The sequence below is a fragment of the Salvelinus fontinalis genome, chromosome 13 (genome assembly GCF_029448725.1).
Source record: "Salvelinus fontinalis isolate EN_2023a chromosome 13, ASM2944872v1, whole genome shotgun sequence".
NCBI classification, from domain to species: Eukaryota; Metazoa; Chordata; class Actinopteri; order Salmoniformes; family Salmonidae; genus Salvelinus; species Salvelinus fontinalis.
This window is the reverse complement of record NC_074677.1, coordinates 50,292,997-50,308,317: the sequence shown is the minus strand read 5'-3', so window position 1 is coordinate 50,308,317 and position 15,321 is coordinate 50,292,997. Positions and strand designations below refer to the sequence as shown.

Sequence of the window (15,321 nt, the reverse complement as noted above, 5' to 3'; positions counted from 1 at the left end):
GAAAATTTCAGACACCAAGTTGAGACATGTTGCTGTGCAGAGTGACAGTCTCTGCTGTGGTGGGATGACGTAACCCCTCACACCCACCTTTTATTTCTTCTACTTTTAATTTTTGGTTCACTTTCTCAACTTTAGTAACTTGAAAATGTTGATGGAATAATATGAACTGGGAAATAAACTACTTACCTTTAGAACTAGATCCCCCTTCCCCATTGAATTGCTGTTAGTGTGATGAGACTTAATGGGCATTTATGATAGAATGGCAAAGAAAAAAATTACCCACCCCAAAAAAAGTGTGGGGGGAAAAAATCGTATATATTGATGGGTTATCAGTGGGTATGTGAGCAATGGCTGTGGATATAATGTAGTTAAACATTTATTACCTTTAAATCATTTATCCAATAAAAAATTTAAAACCAAGTGAAAATATACAAAATTGTGTGTGCATGTTTTGTGTAATGGGTGTTTTATTACAATCCAACATGGAGTTGGAGCTTGATTGAATGTTATACAATACACAAGGTTATATTTACAGCTTGGATAAGAATATTGGTGGTACACATTGGTAGAGATGTTCCCACTTACTATTTTGAGCACTATATAAATCCAATGAAATGTTATTTATTAGTTCCTGAGCTATTCACTGAGAAGACCATTTAAGGGCAGAAATCCCATTTATTGTCAATACAGCACATTGCACATCCACCCAGAAAAGTGTAAAAAAGTATACCATATCCCTTGTTTTTGTAATGTTTAAGGGAATACAACAATCCCTCATTACAAAATGGGATCAATCGAAGTGATAGGGAATAGGAAATTGTATTTAAAAACAGATACTTCCCTTAAAACAGGGGTTCCCAAAGAGCTATGCAGGTAATCAAACAGCTATTGTTTAATGTATGTGATTGGTTATATAGAATATGTCTATATTTGGGTAGATATATGGACTGAAATTGGGCTGCCCCTTAAAAGTAACCAACACTCAGAATGTAGATTGAAGTGTAATGTATAGAACAGGCATTTGATAGAGAACTGACGTTACACATACATTTCATCCGCAACCTTGATAGCAAACCACTGAATATGCCCCATGTTCAATAAAGGCTCTATTCAATCTGTATCACTGAAGTCAACATATGTAGCGTTTACCGCTAACTCAGGAACATTGCCTTTACATTTCAATCACGCTGTAATGCCGAACTTCTGCAATACGGATTTAATAGAGCCCTAAATCTTTTTAATGAATCATCTCTGAAGGCCATCTCTACCTTTCAGATCCCCTCTCAACAGGCACAGGTCATCGCTCCTCTCACCCTTTTGACAACTGTGCTGTATCCAAATACAGTGCATTCAGAAAGTATCCAGACACCTTGACTTTTTCCACATTTTGTTATGTTACAGCCTTATTTTAAAATGGATTAAATAAAACAAATCCTCAGCAATCTATACAAAATACCCCATAAAGACAAAGCAAAGATGTTTGCACATTTAAAATAAAAAACAGAACTTATTTACATAAGGATTCAGACCTTTTGCTATGAGACTCTAAATTGAGCTCAGGTGCATCCTGTTTCCATTGCTCATCCTTGAGATGTTTCTTCAACTTGGAGTCCACCTGTGGTAAATTCAATTGATTGGACATGATTTGGAAAGGCACACACCTGCCTATATAAAAAGGTCCCACATTGACTGCATGTCAGAGCAAAAACCAAGCCATGAGGTTGAAGGAATTGTCTGTAGAGCTCAGAGACAGGATTGTGGCAAGGCACAGATCTGGGTAAGAGTACCAAAACATTTCTGCAGCATTGAAGGTCCCCAAGAACACAGTGGCCTCCATCATTCTTAAATGGAAGAGATTTGGAACCACCAAGACCCTTCCTAGAGCTGGCCACCCGGCCAAACTGAGCAATCAGGGGAGAAGGGCCTTGGTCATGGAGGTGACCAAGAACCCAATGGTTACTCTGACAGAGCTCCAGAGTTCCTCTGTGGAGATGGTTGTCCTTCTGGAAGGCTCTCCCCTCTCTGCAGCACTCTACCAAATCAGGCTTTCACGGTAGAGTGGCCAGACGGAAGCCACTCCTCAGTAAAAGGCACATGACAGCCCGCTTGGAGTTTGCCAAAAGACACCTAAAGGACACTCAGACCATGAGAAACAACATTCTCTGGTCTGATGAAAACAAGATTGAACTCTTTGGCCTGAATGCCAAGCGTCACATCTGGGAGGAAACCTGGCACCATCCCTACAGTGAAGCATGGTAGTGGCAGCAGCATGCTGTGGGGATGTTTTTCAGCAGTAGGGTCTGGGAGACTAGCCAGGATCGAGGGAAAGATGAACGAAGCAAAGTACAGACAGATCCTTGATGACAACCTGCTCCAGAGCGCTCAGGGCCTCAGACTGGGGCGAAGGTTCACCTTCCAACAGGACAACAACCTTAAGCACACAGCCAAGACAACCCCAGCCAGAGCCCAGATTTTTACCCGACCAAACATCTCTGGAGAGATCTGAAAATAGCTCCCCAGCCAACTTGACAGAGCTTGAGAGGATCTGCAGAGAAGAATGGGGAAAAACTCCCCAAATACAGGTATGCCTAGCTTGTAGCGATATACCCATGAAGACTTGAGGCTGTAATTGCTGCCAAAGGTGCTTCAACAAAGTACTGAGTAAAGGGTTTGAATGTAAGGGGTCTGAATACTTTCAGAAGGCACTGTAGATATTTGGATACAGCACAGTTGTGTTATTTGTTTATTTCATACTTTTGCAAGAATTTCTAACAACCTGTTTTTGCTTGGTCATTGTGTATAGATGTATTAAATTGTTTTTTTCCATCAATTTTAGAATAAGGCTGTAAGCTAACAAAATTTGGGAAAAGTCAAGGGGTCTGAATACTTTACAAAGGCACTGTACATCAAGATACCTTCATGTAATTTCCCCTCATCCATAATGATCCGACAGGACAGACACTTGTCTGCATTGTCTGTAAAAAGGCCCCTTACATTCTATCTTTCACCTCTGCAGTAAAATCAGTGATGGAGAGATGGGCCAGATGCAGGAGCCCTCTCATTTATACCACTTGATCCAGCAAAGACGTGAGGAACAGGTTTCTCCTTGTCAGCAGAGGCTGTGACCACAGAGACAGCTGCTTCACAACTGTTACTCTTCTAACAAACAAAATATCACAAAGTGATGGCTTTTACAATGGATTAAACATGTCAAAGATATTATCTTAAATACAAACACAAAATGGCAAATTGACCCATACCTGGGCCAACTGCCATGGCAAGCACAAATTAAGAGTTTGAAGTGTACAGTAACCATGACAATTCCGTGATATGTGGGCTAGCCCCATTTTTTGGAACATAACTACAAAAGGCAACTTTAGAAAAAAAAAAAAAACTTTTAGAAACATGAGTAACTCAGGTTCAGGAAATTTGACCAAAACAAAAGAAAAAGCAAATTTCCCCTGGCCAGCTACACACCAATTACTACCAACTGCAGCAGTCTTCCCATCATGTGTGCATGCATACAATGCAAGCCATCCCTAACACAAAAATAATAACTTTGTTTAATTTACCCTGAAATGCCTAATTCTTTACAGTAAAAAAAAATAAAAAATAAAAATAAAAAAAGGTAAGTGGTACAAGATGCATTAAAAATGTTGATAGAAAATCCCAACGTAAGAACAGGCATTGGATTTAAAAAGGCTACGTCCGTGTGAGTCTGTCTGTCAGTCTGTTCAGTCGACCTTGCTGCGCAGTCTGGCGGTATCCAGCAGGTACCTGCAGGTGGGGCCGGTGTGGTAAGAGAAGAGGGTCAGGGCCTTCCCATGGACCAGGGTTAGCAGGGTCTGGTGACCCGCAGCCCAAACCCGGTACCAAGGCCCGTAAAATGGGTCAGACACCGCTGGACACAACATGTTATTCAGGTTGACCTCGGTCATCTGGGAAGATGGAGAGAAAAATACAGAAGTGAGAGACAAGCTAGCAGAAACACAGAGGCCTTGCTTGGTGTTTGTTTCATTCGTGACTTCAGTCAGTCTATACGAGAGAAGAGCAGTCAGCTGTGTCACGCAGCTCATTAGTCATGCTAGTGTGTCATGTACAGTGCCTTCAGAAATATGTACACCCCTTGACTTACTCCACTTTGTTGTGTGACAGACTGAATTCAAAATAGATTTCTAACCCATCTACACACAATACCCCATAATGACAAAAATGTTTTAAATGTACACAAGTATTCACACCTGAGTCAATACATGTTTGAATCACCTTTGACAGCGATTACAGCTGTGAGTCTTCTGGGTAAATCTAAGAGCTTTGCACACCTGGATTGTACAATATTTGCACATTCTTTTGAAAATTCTTCAAGCTCTTTGAAGTTGGTTGTTGATCATTGCTAGACAGCCATTTAAGCCTTGCCATAGATTTAAGCCAATTTAAATCAAAACTGTAACTAGAGCACTCAGGAACATTCAATGCCATCTTGGTAAGTAACTCCAGTATATTTGGCCTTGTGTTTTAGGTTATTGTCCTGCTGAAAGGTGCATTTGTCTCCCAGTGTCTGTTTGAAAGCAGACTGAACAAGGTTTTCCTCTAGGATTTTGTATGTGCTTAGCTCCATTCCGTTTATTTTCATCCTAAAATACTCCCTAGTCCTTGCCAATGACATGCATACCCATAACATGATGCAGCCACCACCATGACTGAAAATATGAAGAGCGGTACTCAGTGATGTGGCTCCTATCACAGAGTCACCATTGGCCTCATGTTGAAATCCCTGAGTGGTTTCCTTCCTCTTTGGCAACTGAGTTAGGAATGACGCCTGTATCTTTGTAGGGACTGGGTGTATTGATACACCATCCAAAGTGTAATTAATATTAACACCATTAATTTAATTAATTAATTAACACCATGCTCAAATGGATATTCAATGTATGTTTTGTTTTTGTACCCATCTATCAATAGGTGCCCTTCTTTGTGAGGCATTGGAAAACCTCAGGTCTTTGTGGTTGAATCTGTGCTTGAAATGCACTGCTCAACTTAGGCACCATACAGATTATTGTATGTGTGGGGTAAAGAGGTGAGGTAGTCATTCAAAAATGATGTTAAACAGTATTATTGCACACAGAGTAAGTCCATGCAACTTATTATGTGACTTGTTAAGCACATTTTTACTCCTGAACTTATTTAGACTTGCCATGACAACAGGGCTGAATAGTTATTGACTCAAGACATTTCAGCTTTTCATTCTTTATTAATTTGTAAAAATGTCTAAAAACATAATTCCACTTTCACATTATGGGGTATTGTGTTTAGGCCAGTGACAAATCTCAATTTAATCCATTTTAAATTCAGGCTGTGTAACATTTTTGTGAGGAAAAAGTCTGTGTAAATACTTTCTGAAGGCACTGTATCTTTACTCAAGTACATCACGCAAACTCTCCATCCAGATCCTGTATCCATCCAGCATCATGTTGAATCCTATTAAATCACATTCTATGTTTCATCTTACTTTACTGCCTGTGTCCTGTACAATGCTGTATCAATTCGGGATGCACATTTTGGTCGATTCTGCTACCGACTAACCGACCCTAGTTAACTTGTCAACAAACGGTATAAAAATGTCCAAAGAGTAAAATGACGTGACCAACAGAAAAGACTATGGATGTATACAAGGAATAGACATTTTTCCATCAAGAGCTTTAAGCTTTGTTTTGCCTTCAATAGACTGAACTGCTGTTTGTGGTGCACCAGCGGTTTGCGGATCTTGCATGTTAATGGTAACAATGGTAACGATAGCAAGCCTATCGTCTTACAGTCAAAAGGCTATTTATAGCCTGTTATTGAACATGAAACGGCTGTAACGAAGCAGCTAATAACACGTAATTTTCAAACATTTACGAAAATGTAATTAGAGGGAAACAGTTCTAAACAGCGCATCTTATTATTATCATTTTTTAATTGAACCTTTATTTAACTAATGCGAGCGGTTCCATATGTGACAGATAGAAAATAAATAACTAGGATGGTAATATGAATAGGATTGTGCCTTTCGCTTCTGGACAACGTTAGAAAGTTGATATGAAAACCAATAGAACAGAAGAGAAAAGCTGGTTAAATGGCATAAGGAAGTCTTTATAAAATAATTGCTTCCAAATTTCTATGGTTGGATTTTGGCTAGGTTACTTTGAAGCAAGGCAAGACATTCCTCATTATTTGAAGTAAATTAAAACGTTCAGGTTCCAAACAATTAGAATGCCAGAAGCTCCCATTGTAAAGTGGTGGGTGACGCGCTGATAGCCTGCCTACCGTTGACTATAGCCTATGCACTCAAATGGAGAATGGGAGGCGAGCTTTAATTACGAGTTGAGATTGAGAAATAGTAGCTCTTAAAATCGTGACCATCAAAATAGTTAACATGCGATTGCATTTAGAATTGTTATGTCTTGTGCAGAAGAGGTCTGTGGTACTTCAGACAAGTGATGGGTCAATTCAATCCTCAAACTAAACTCTGTATGCTGTGATGTGATAAAATACATGACGATTAACGACAATACACGCGTTAATTTAAATCACTCTTATGCAAATGTCCCTATTAAGGTAAACACGACCAGTCAAATCTACTTTCGGCAGCTACACATTTAATGGTTAACCTCCCTAGCGTCAATATATTATCTATGTCTGGAGGGTACAAATCTGGTCAACATCCTGTATTTCTGTGTCATGTGCCTCATGTTACTGGCCTCTCCTTTAAGAGCGAGGGGAGCCGTTTCACCGAGTGTCCAGTAGAGGGCTCCCTCAATTAGTCTCTTACCAGGCCCAGGCCCTGCAGGAACAGGAAGTGATAGAGGAACAAGATGCCAGTGGAGAGGATAGCCCACCACATGTCCCCTAAGGGCTCCGGCTTGTACACACCTGCAGTGGGAGAGAATAGACAATGTATGAACATTATACAAAAAACAGAGCTGAAGATCCAGTTATGGATCGCTTTCAGTTTATTGGCTGGGAGATTAATCACTATTGGTATTCTTACTCCCCCTTCAAAGAATGTTGCGGATCTTTTTCTTCAAGAGACCATGCTTTCCCACTTTGACCAAAACCAGTGCTGACTAGGGATGGTGGTGTCTAGCTTGTTTGCTGCTTCACAAGCATAAATCACATGGAGCCTTTGCATTCATGAGCTCTTCCTACCACTAGATCCCCATGTACCCCTCCTCTCTCTGAGCCTGTGGGTGTCCCTCCAACAGAGGATTGATTGAAAACAGGTCCATGTGTTGAGGCATTTTTCCACCCCTGTGCTCTAGTCGAGACAGAGTCAATGAAGTCCGGGCCAGAGAGAGACAGCCCAGAGCCAGGAACAGAGTGGAGGGGTGGAGAGGGGAGGGGGAGCTGAGGGAACAAGTCCTCTATTCATTGTTCCCTCGCTTGCTCTCAACCCAAAGCCCAGTGGACTAGATAGCACTCTGCCATCACAATGCACAGAGAGCCAGTACAGACACCCAGATACACAGAGATTCCTTATCACCAAGTCATCATGAGCTTGGCTAGGACTCTGAGCTCTCTCTTTGTCTCACTGCCATTTCACATCAGCCATTGGAGCAGAATGCATAGACATGGAGTTCCCCTCCCCGCTTTTGGGACTCGGGGCAGAGTGACTCACAAATTCCACTGTATAATTGACAGAGCGGTATCCTATCAAATACAGATGTTGCCACCAGGCAACATGAAGGCATAACTTACTGTGAACTCCTCTACAGTACAGCTATGGGCTTGGTTGTACTGTAGTTGTGTTTAGCTCACCTCCACCCAGCTCTTTGGAAAAACTTTTTTTTTTATACATCTAGTACACAATGAAACTGCTATGACAGCCCCTATTGTTTAGGGATATGAATCCTTCCTTATGTTCAAAGATGTGTTACACGTGTATGATACGGACTTGGTTGTTCCAAATTGGTGTGAATGTGTTAGGAGCCAGGGTGTTCGTGATCTTACCGATTTTCTTTCAAGCGGTCATAGCGGTTACATTTTAAGCAGTTTAGCTTCTTAACTGTATTGGAGAGAAATAGTAAATCACAGATCGAGAGCTCATTCAATTCTCTTTGTTCAAATTGTAGTCCAGACTTTTGTCGTCAGTTGGGGAGCTAATTTGAACAACATAGGCCACCATAGTCTTTTCTTCTGAATTGTTGTCAGGTAAATGATTACTCTTTTTCATAACCATATTATATGTTCTGCTTTGATGTCAAACATCTTTAAAAAAATATATGGAATGTCAACACTGGTGTTGAGGCCATGCACAGAACAGCTAGCTGGCAGGCAAATTCACTGTCATTTCAACCTCTCCTTGTTCCAGTCTAATCCCCACATGTTTTAAGATGACCACCATCATTCCTGTTCTCAAGAACTCTAAGGCTTCGTGCCACAATGACTACCGCCCTGTAGCACTCACATCTGTAATCATGAAGTGCTTTGAGAGGCTGGTTATGGCACACAACTCCATCATCCCAGACCCACTCCAGGGAGTAGTGCGTACGACCCAGTACATCACTGGGGCCAAGCTTCCTGCCATCCAGGATCTCTATACCAGGCGGTGTCAGAGGAAGGCCCAAAAAATTGTCAAAATACTCCAGCCACCCTAGTCCATAGACTGTTCTCTCTCCTACCGCACGGCAAGCGTTACCGGAGCGCCAAGTCTAGGTCCAAAAGGATTCTTAACAGCTTCCACCCCCAAGCCATAAGACTCCTGAACAGATAATCAAATGGTTACCCATACTATTTGCATTGCCCCCCCCCCCCCCCTTCTTTTACACTGCTGTTACTCTCGGTTTATTATCCATGCATAGTCACTTTACCTACATACACATATTACCTCGACTAACCGGTGCCCCCGCGCAATGACTCTGTACTGGTACCCCTGTATATAGCCTCATTACTGTTATTTTACAGCTGCTCTTTAATTATTTGTTACTTTTATTTTTGACTTCTATTTTTTTTTTTTTACTTAACACTTTTTCTTAACTGCATTGTTGGTTAAGGGCTTGTAAGTAAGCATTTCACTAAGGTATGCACATGTGACAAATACAATTTGATTTGAATACCACCCAAACAGATCCAGTTGCACTTCCACGGCACTCGCCCACATAGATAAGAGGAATACCTATGAGAGAATGCTGTTCATTGACTACAGCTTAGCGTTCAACACCATTGTCCCCTCCAAGCTCATCACCAAGCTTAAGACCCTGGAACTAAACACCTCCCTCTGCAACTGGATCCTGGACATCCTGACGGGCCGACCCCAGGTGGTGAAGGTAGGCAACAACACCTCCGCCACGCTGATCCTCAACACGTGGGGCACCACAGGGGTGTGTGCTTAGTCCCTTGTACTCCCCGTTCACCCACGATTGTGTGGCCACACATGACTCCAACATCAAGTTTGCTGACTACACAACGGTGATAGGCCTGATCACCAGCGACGATGACACAGCCTACAGAGAGGGAGGTCAGTGACCTGCCAGTGTGGTGTTGGAACAACAACCTCTCGCTCAGTAAGACCGAAGAGCTGACACACGCACGGTCGTGCGTCAAAAAAGTTCTACAGCTGTACCATTGAGAGCATCTTGACTGGCTGCATCACTGCTTGGTATGGCAATATCACCGCCCTCGATTACATGGTGCTACAGAGGGTGGTGCAGCCAGTCCAGTACATCAGTGGGGCTGAGCTCCCTGCCATCCAGGACCTCTATCAGGCGGTGTGAAAGGAATGTCGGGAAAATCTCCAGCCAGACTCCAGCCATAGACTGTTCTCTCAGCTTCAGCACAGCAAATGATACCGGTATATCAAGTCTGACACTAACAGGCTCCTTAACAGTTTCTATCCCCAAGCCATAAGACTGCTAAATGGCTAACTAAATAGCTACACAGACTGAGTTGACCCTTGTATTTAATTTTTGCACTGCACACTCACAGGGCCCTACACACGTACGCAACTGACACACACCGTCACTTCCTCATTAGTCACACACACTCACCATATCTATCTATCTCTATCATTCCAGTATCCCTGCACATTGTACCTATGGTACTGGAACTGACCCTGTATAAAGTATGCTTAATTACTTTCTCGTGTTCTATTTTTATTTGTGTGTTTTTGTTCTACCTTGTTAATATATAGTATTACATTGTTATTGATTACTGCATTGTTGGGTTTGCAAGAAAGGCATTTCAATGTACTTATGCATGTGACCATAAAACTTGAAACTGGTTGCAAGAATGGCATCTCTACACTAGATGGCAGTCTGTCAGTTTTCCCCAGGTCTCCGCCTCTGTCAGTGCAACAATCTCACAACTGGGAGAAGGGTTTCGATTGGTTGAGTTTAGGTAGCAGTGATGAATAACTTAAGATGCTTTAATTTCTAGTGAAGCACCCATGGAATGGAGACAAGAGCACAGAATTTCATAAGTGCAAAAGAAGATGGAACGTACCTCCTTTCCTGAAGAGGTATACCGGCACCAGGTAGAGCATGGAATGCTGAATGTAGTAGACCTCCTTCTCAAATGGAAGCTGAACACAGACAAACAGAACAGATGTGTTCAGCATCTACATGAACATCATCAGCTTCATTTCAGCATATACACATACATGAATGTTCGCCTTACTACATTGAATGTTAAACAATGTCCTGCTCCTGCAATTGACATTGTTTGGCTATGGAAATGTTTGGAAGCACAATTGGATCAAAACATGGCTGGTGTTTAGTCTGAATAAAAGTGGCATTCTGGTTTCAGTTAGGCAAATTTCCGTTTTAAAACAAACAAGAGAACCATTCCCATAGGCATCAGAGTGTAACAGCTCTGTAAAATGGCCAGCTAGCCTTAACAGTAAAAAGATATGTGAGTGAGATTGTGGCTGGAGAGGAAAGGTGGTGTCTGTGTGAAGCAGAGTAAACCCACAGGGTACACACTCTCTAGACCAGGGGTAATAATCCATGCTGCTGCAGGGCTGCATGGTCTTAGAGTTAATCACATTACAAAGCTATTCTTTACACTGAACGCAATCAATTCCTGTCCATATGGTGACTTCTCTTAATGCATTACCTCAAGGAGGAGATAAAGGAAACACTACATCAGCACTATTTAAAGTCGGGGAAACTTTACTATGATTTTTTTTTTGTAAACAAATAATTAAAAAGCACAGATTATTGTATGGAACAATATACAAAGGTTTTTGAGAAAGATAGAAAAAAAAAAAGAGTACACGTATTTATTGGTTTCTTTTCATTTTGATAAAAGATTAAAATGTAATGAATTGAAGGTTATTTGTTGATGTAAAAATCGAAATTTGTCATTAGATGTGGGGTGGGGTCAAGAGAAATTCTTGTGGAAAAAAAATGGGTTCCCTGCAAAAAAAAAAAAAAAAAAAGTTTGAATACCTTAGGTGCCTTAGGTGATCGGTTATGACCTTATAGATGACTGTGTCTGTAGCGTAGACACAGAACTCTCCTCCAGCCTGCACAGACAGACGGGTGTGTGTGTGGAGCCTCAGTGTTGGTCAGGGGTTCCTGAGAGTTGCCGGTCACGTGCTGCTGTGGTTACTGGGCCAACAACACAAACCCTGCCTGCCTGCCAGACAGCAATAAAAGGAGGTAGGAATTGGTGGCCACAGACCAAGAGCAGGTCAAGGGAACTCAAGTGTACTAAACAAGGCCAAAGTCACATAATGAGGCCTTAGTTACGTACGTAGCCTTTGTCTTTAGTGTTCAATTCCCCCTCCTATACATGAATTACAGTTGACAGCATGGCTGGCATTCTTGCCTTGAGACTTTCAAAGGGTGCCTTTACTTTCTAATAAGACAAATCTTCTGAATAAACTAAAACTCGGTCCAAACTGGACGCCACAGATTAACAACAAACTACATTTCATTCGGGTATTGTGAACTGGACTAGCAGAATGTGTTGTACGGTCTGGTTATATACCACCATGTTTGCTTTGTTTAACTATTAATAACTTGTTAGAAATAAAGTATACAGTGCCTTCAGAAAGTATTCACACCACTTGATTTTTCCCACATTTTGTTGTGTTATAGAATGAATTTAAAATTGATTAAATTGAGATTGTCACTGGCCTACACACACATACAACCCCATAATATCAAAAGTGGAATTAAGTTTAGAAACTTTTACAAATGTATTAAAAATGAAATGCTGAAATGTCTCGAGTCAGTAAGTATTCAACCCTGTCGTTATGGCATGCCTAAATAAATTCAGGAGTACAAATTTACTTAAGTCACTTAATAAGTAGTGTGGCGACCCTCCCACTGTCTGCCGAATTCTCTCTTCGCTCTTGTTTTCCTTATTAGGATCAGCGAAATGGGACACACCTTTCCCTCATTCATTGAGGAGACTCTCCACACAGACATACTGTTGGATTTTGGTTATGGCATTTTTGTAGCTGTTTTGTGTGTTTGCTTTGGCACCTCTCATTATCACATCAATGCACGTAACCACTGACTACACACCCCATTGTTACTTGTTTATAGTTAACTTTAGTTAATAAATACATTTGTTATTCGTTTATCTCCACGTTGTCTCCTTTTTGTTACGGGCTACAAGCCGGTTTGTGACAGTAGCATGGACTCACTGTGTGCAATAGTGTTTAACACATTTTTATTGACTACCTATTCTCTGTACCCCACACATACAGAAAACTTGAAGGTCCCTTAGTCGAGCAGTGAACTTCAAAACAGATTCAACCACAAAGACCAGGGAGGTTTTCAATGCCTCGCAAAGAAGAGTACCTATTGGAAGATGGGTAAACAAATAAATAAAAAAAGCAGACATTGAATATCCCTTTCATTATAGTGAAGTTAATAAATATACTTTGGATTGTGTATCAGTACACCGGGTCACTACAAAGATGCAGGTGTCCTTCCTAACTCAGTTGCTGGAGAGGAAGGAAACCGCTCAGGGATTTCCCCATGAGGCCAATGGTGACTTTCAAACAGTTACAGTTTAATGGCTGTGACAGGAAGAAACAGGATGGATCAACATTGTAGTTACTCCACAATACTAACCTAAACAGAGTAAAAAAGAAGCCTGTACAGAATAAAAAAATATTCCAAAACATGCATCCTGTTTGCAATAAGGCACTATCCTGAGTGGCGCAGTGGTCTAAGGCGCTGCATCTCAGTGCTAGAGGCATCACTACAGACTCTGGTTTGATTCTAGGCTGTATCACAACCGGCCGTGATTGGGAGTCCCATAGGGCAGCGCACATTTGGCCCAACGTCGTTAGGGCTTAAAGAAGAATTTGTTCTTAACTGACTTACATTTTTTTATTTAACTAGGAAAGTAAAATTGCTAAACATTTGGCAAAGAAATTAACTTTATGTCATGAATACAAAGTGTTATGTTTGGGGCAAATCCAACAACACATAACTGAGTACCACGCTTCATATTTTCAAGCATGGTGGAGGCTGCATCATGTTGTTGGTATGCTCGTCATCGGCAAGGACTAGGACATTTTTTAATGATAAAAAGAAACGGAATAGAGCTAAGCACATACAAAATCCTAGAGGAAAACCTTCTTCAGTCTGCTTTCAAACAGACACTGGGAGACATTCACCTTTCAGCAGGACAATAACCTAAAAACACAAGGCCAAATATACTGGAGTTACTTAGCAAGACGGCATTGGATGTTCCTGAGTGCCCTAGTTACAGTTTTGATTTAAATCGGCTTGAAAATGGCTGTCTAGCAACGTTCAACAACCAACTTGACAGAGCTTGAAGAATTTTCAAAAGAATGTGCAAATATAGTACAATCCAGGTGTGCAAAGCTCTTAAGAGACTTACCCAAAAAGACTCAATGCTGTAATCAAATTTATTTATAAAGCCTTTCTTACATCAGCTGATATCTCAAAGTGCTGTACAGAAACCCAGTCTAAAACCCCAAACAGCAAGCAATGCATGCGTAGAAGCACAGTGGCTAGGAAAAACTCCCTAGAAAGGCTGGAACCTAGGAAAAAAACAAGAGAGGAACAACCATATGAAGGGTGGCCAGTCCTCTTCTGGCTGTGCCGGGTGGAAATTATAACAGAACATGGCCAAGATGTTCAAATGTTCATAGATGACCAGCAGGGTCAAATAATAATAATAATCATTGCCAAGGTGATTCTAATTCTAACATGTATTGACTCAGGAGTGTGAACAGTGGTGTAAAGTACTTAAGTAGTTTTTTTGGGGGGTATCTGTACTTTACAATTTGACAAATTTTACTTCACTACATTCCTAAAGAAAATGTACTTTTCACCCCAGACATTTTCCCTGACACCCAAAAGTACTCGCTACATTTTGAATGCTTAGCAGGACAGGAAAATGTGGTCTAATTCACACACTTATAAGGAGAACATCCCTGGTCATCTCTACTGCCTCTGATCTGGCAGACTCACTAAACACATGCTTCATTTGTAAATAATGTCAGAATGTTGGAGTGTGCCCCTGGCTATCTGTAAATAGAAACAAACCTAGAAAATGGTGCCGTCTGCTTTGCTTAATATAAGGAATTTGATGATTGATTTATACTTGTACTTTTAATACTTAATTAACTATATTTTGGCGATTACATTTACTTTTGATACTTAAGTATATTTTAAACCCAAATACTTTTACTCAAGTAGTATTTCACTGGGTGACTTGTACTGAGTCATTTTCTATTAAGGTATCTTTACTTTTACTCAAGTATGAAAATTGGGTACTTTTTCCACCACTGGGTGTGAATACTTTAGATTGTGCTTCATTTTCAATAAATGTGAGGAAGGGTACAAAAACATTCCTGCAGCAATTAAGGTCCTCAAGAACACAGTGGCCATCATTATTGAAATGGAAGCGGTTTGGAACCACCAAGACTCTCCCTACAGCTGGCTACCCAGCCAAACTGAGCAATCCTAGGAAGAAGAGCCTTGGTCAGGGAGGTGACCAAGAACCCAATGGAACCTGATAGAGCTCCAGAGCTCCTCTGTGGAGATGGGAGAACCTTCCAGATGGACAACCACCTCTGCAGCACTCCTCCAAATCTGGCCTTTATGGTAGAGTGGCCAGATGGAAGCCACTCCTCAGTAAAAGGCACATGACAGGCCGCTTGGACTTTGTCAAAAGGCATCTAAAGGACACTCAGACCATGAGAAACAAGATTCTCTGGTCTGATGAAACCAAGATTGAACTCTTTGTCCTGAATGCCAAGCGTCAGGTCTGCAGGAAACCTGGCACCATCCCTATGGTGAAGCATGGTGGTGGCAGCATCATGCTGTGGGGATGTTTTTCAGCGACAGG

At 41.3% G+C, this 15,321-nt stretch overlaps 1 protein-coding gene across 1 annotated transcript in view; it reads right to left on the bottom strand.

Moving 5' to 3' along the window:
- Window positions 1-655: 655 nt before the first annotated feature.
- LOC129868881 (transmembrane protein 164-like) overlaps window positions 656-15,321 on the bottom strand; it is a 48,951-nt gene continuing 34,285 nt past the window's right edge. The window contains exons 4-6 of the mRNA XM_055943203.1: window positions 10,480-10,558; window positions 6,812-6,912; window positions 656-3,938 (exon numbers count right to left, since the gene is read on the bottom strand). Of these exons, the coding sequence (XP_055799178.1) occupies window positions 3,735-3,938; window positions 6,812-6,912; window positions 10,480-10,558 (384 nt within the window). The 3' untranslated portion in view covers window positions 656-3,734. The remainder of the gene's footprint in view (window positions 3,939-6,811; window positions 6,913-10,479; window positions 10,559-15,321) is intronic.